Source organism: Nicotiana sylvestris, chromosome 11 (assembly GCF_000393655.2).
Source record: "Nicotiana sylvestris chromosome 11, ASM39365v2, whole genome shotgun sequence".
In the NCBI taxonomy this organism is placed as follows: Eukaryota; Viridiplantae; Streptophyta; class Magnoliopsida; order Solanales; family Solanaceae; genus Nicotiana; species Nicotiana sylvestris.
The window spans coordinates 82,218,176-82,221,616 of NC_091067.1; the positions used below are offsets into that span (position 1 = coordinate 82,218,176).

At 33.9% G+C, this 3,441-nt stretch overlaps 1 protein-coding gene across 1 annotated transcript; it reads right to left on the minus strand.

Moving 5' to 3' along the window:
* Positions 1-518: 518 nt before the first annotated feature.
* On the minus strand, positions 519-2,677 carry LOC104228229 (nectarin-1-like). The gene is made up of 2 exons (XM_009780660.2): positions 2,433-2,677; positions 519-1,201 (listed from the first exon to the last, which is right to left on the minus strand). Exons 1-2 carry the CDS (start codon positions 2,557-2,559, stop codon positions 663-665), a joined length of 666 nt encoding a protein of 221 aa, XP_009778962.1. The 5' UTR covers positions 2,560-2,677; the 3' UTR covers positions 519-662.
* Between the last annotated feature and the right edge of the window lie 764 nt (positions 2,678-3,441).

The following is a 3,441-nucleotide window of genomic DNA, read 5'->3' on the forward strand; positions in this document are numbered from 1 at the left end:
GATTTACACTACCTCGAGGTCGATCATTGAGAACCCTCGGGGTCTAACCCCGAACTGAGCCTCGAGCCCTTTGGGGGCGGTCTTACGAAGTGCCATAACGATCATAAAATCGGGCTCTCTGATTTTTACCGTATACAATAGTATTTTAATATGTTTTATATTCCAAAGTTAATAAGTTTGATTAATAGATACTACATATGATACAGTAAATATTCTTCTTCACTGCAGTGTATAGAAATTAATCTCGTGAAGATAAGACTAAACATAAACATTCGGTAATTTTCAGAATCCATGTTAAAATCATACTTACCTTGATTTTTTGCATTCCTTATTTTTTGGAAAAGAATTATTTACTTTATCTAAGCAGACCCAAGATGATAATGAACTTACCCGCTGATTTGACATTCTCTTCCACCAAAATGTTGTGACACATTTTCGATTAATAACTAATGGAGGCATAAAAATGCAAAATTCCTTAAAGACATTATCACCCTTAAAGAGGGGGGAGTGGGGCAAGATTTAGAAAGAAATCGCATTTTTAGTTAAACAATAGAGAAACAAGTTCTCATTATAAGGTAATTACAAACATTTGAATAAAAAAAGATCCACCCGCTCAAGAAATTAATGGACACAGCAATTATATAAAGTAGTTAAAAACATTTCTATTTCTTAGGTGCAAGCCTAGACTTAATCTTCTCAACTTCTTTAGTACCAACTTGGAAAGTCTTGGTCAAGACATCATCTGGCACAGTTGGTGAAGCAGCAAACAAAGTGGCTGCTATTGACTGAGTGCCTGGAAACTGGCTATTGAAAGCAGAAATAACAGCTGCTGGGAGTTTGCCATTATTCTTTTGAAAATGGACAAGTCCTTTAGGAAAAACAAAAACTTCACCCTTTGTAATGTGCTTTGAAATTAGTACATTCGCAGTAGTAATGAATCCAACATCCAATTCACCTTCCAAAACGAAGATCATTTCAGTGGCACGAGGGTGAGTATGGGGTGGGTTAATTCCACCAGGGGCATAGTCAATTCGAGAAAGGGATACGCCGAGTGTGTTAAGGCCAGGGACTTTTATGACATTAGCTCCAGTGACTGAAGAACCCATTGTGTTGTTAGTATTTCCTAGCTTGGATATGGCCATTGATGAGAAATCAGCAGCCGTGAAATTCTTCTTACAAGAAAATCCATTCACGCTCACGCCTGTATATTCAAAATATATGCATAAGAATTGAAGCAATAGTTAATGTAGTCTTTTAGTACAGGGTGTTCAAATGTGCAATGTGTTCAATATGCTAAAAGTTAATGTAGTCTTTTATTGACATGTGATTAAATTGTTTGGATGGTGAAACAAATTTGATGGTCTTGCCATTCATGCATTGATATATATTCTTCAACCAATGTAACAACATTAAGAAGTTAACCAGAAAAGAGATGTAACCCAAGAAAAAGAAAGCATTAATTTCCCAAGTGAAAAAAGAATGAAGAAAATTTGCGTTGTTAATCCCTCAAATATCAAAAAAAAATATTTTGGTTCTTATGATATCTGGTTAAATACATTTAAAATTCGATTAATTAAGATGTGCATATTTGATCCCTCTGCTTGCGAATCTTAAGAAAATTTAACGAATTATTTGTCATTACTTCACATAGAAGTTTGTATTGTTACTTCTTATATGGGTAATATACTTCTAAAAATATCCAAATGTAAAATATTTTTCCTATATAAAGGGACCATTTTTAGTAATTGAAAGTTGAATGTGCTTAATCATACATTAGAAGAAGCAAAATTAGAATATATCAATAACTAAGGGACCAAAAATGCTATTTTTCCAAAAAGAAACAAAGGAATTTAAGTGTTGAAGCATTAATAAGGTCTGGTAGTAATGGCTTCACGTGGTATATTTGCTTACAAGACACTTGCAAAAGTATAGTTGGTGGCAGTGCATCTTATTTTAAGTTCGTATTAAAAAAATATCCCTTTTTATATTTGAAAACAATTTATATTTATGCAATCATTTATAGCATACAAAATATATGTGCCTCAATTTACTCCACAAATTCAAAAGTTTTTTTTTCTTTCTTAAATTCTGTGCTCAGTCAGATAAATTCACATAAATTATAACGGTTGGAAAGAATGAAATAATAAAAGAGGAAGTCATTGCTAGTAGTAACGACTTGTCACGATCCATTAGTTCATATAGAATCTATATCCTAGCTGTATCAAAAAACATTCTTTTCGCTAAGGAGTATCACGTAAGCAAGAGAAGAAAGAACATGTAGCAAGGATAAACGTCTATGTCAAGTTGAAGATATACACAAACAAAAATAGAAAGAAAGCCCAAGTAAATATTAATTATAAAACCAAAAACCCCAACCTTGAAGCAGAACATACTAACGAAAGGTAGAAAATGGTAGGGTTCCAATTACATACTTGAGTTGAGATCAGCAACGCAGACATCTTGGAGCAAGTCTGGATCTCCACACACTTTGCTAAAGCTAATGGCTAAAACAGCTACAGCCATAGACATCATTATTAGCAGCTTTCTAAATACAGCCATAGTTGAAGAAATAAACAATTATTGACAGCCAAAAAAGGAAGCAATCAAAGAGGGAAAAAGAGACAGAAAGATAGGAAGTGGTTAATCAATAGAGGAAATTTGCGTACTTTTCTTGTTTGGACAATGAAGAGAGGCTTTATTTATTTATAGGGAGCCCGGGGGTTGGGGGGGGGGGGGACAAAGATGAAAATCTATAATTAGGTGGCAAGTGACGTGGAGTTGGGGTGTTTGATACTTTGACAAAAGTAGGAAATGGAGTATACCCTTATCTCTTCGACCCAAAGCGAAGGGATGGGTCCAACAACAGAGGACGATATTCTGCCTATATTTTGCTCCTGCTTTGGCTTCGTGCCTTGGACGTGACCTGACTATCGATTCACAAGCAAATTAGGCTGTATATGTGAATCTATCTGATTTTAATGTTTTTTGGTTTATACGAATATTAGAATGTATATACATAATATGATCACATCATTCTAAATCCATTGACTCTAGGTCATAAATATATCTTTGATTAACATATAGTAAGATTTATTGGTTTTGGTTGGAAAAAAAAATGGAAGAAAAGAGAACCTTCGATGCAATTGCATGTTGTGATTAAGTGATGAGATGAATTACAATGTTTATTGAAACTCAAATCCTGATTCCAATCGTCGTTAATATAGTATATATTATGATCAGAATTCTTTTTGTCCATTTCAAAGTGATTTTCGTAGGGGTTAAGTTTAAACTGAAAGAATTTCACTATCATCATTTGGGAAGACATTTGCTTTACGATATATGGTACAGTGTAAATAGAGTTGCTTTCTGAAAATTGCATATTGTATGAAGACAACGACTGCAGTTATAACTTCAACAAGGGAATGCCAAAGAAAGAGTTGT

Excerpts from the sequence above, each read along its gene's own strand:
- LOC104228229 (XM_009780660.2), bottom strand. The coding sequence starts at position 2,559 with ATGGCTGTATTTAGAAAGCTGCTAATAATGATGTCTATGGCTGTAGCT. Across the intron at positions 1,202-2,432 it reads CGTTGCTGATCTCAACTCAA|GCGTGAGCGTGAATGGATTT; the intron begins GTATGTAATTGG and ends TTGAATATACAG.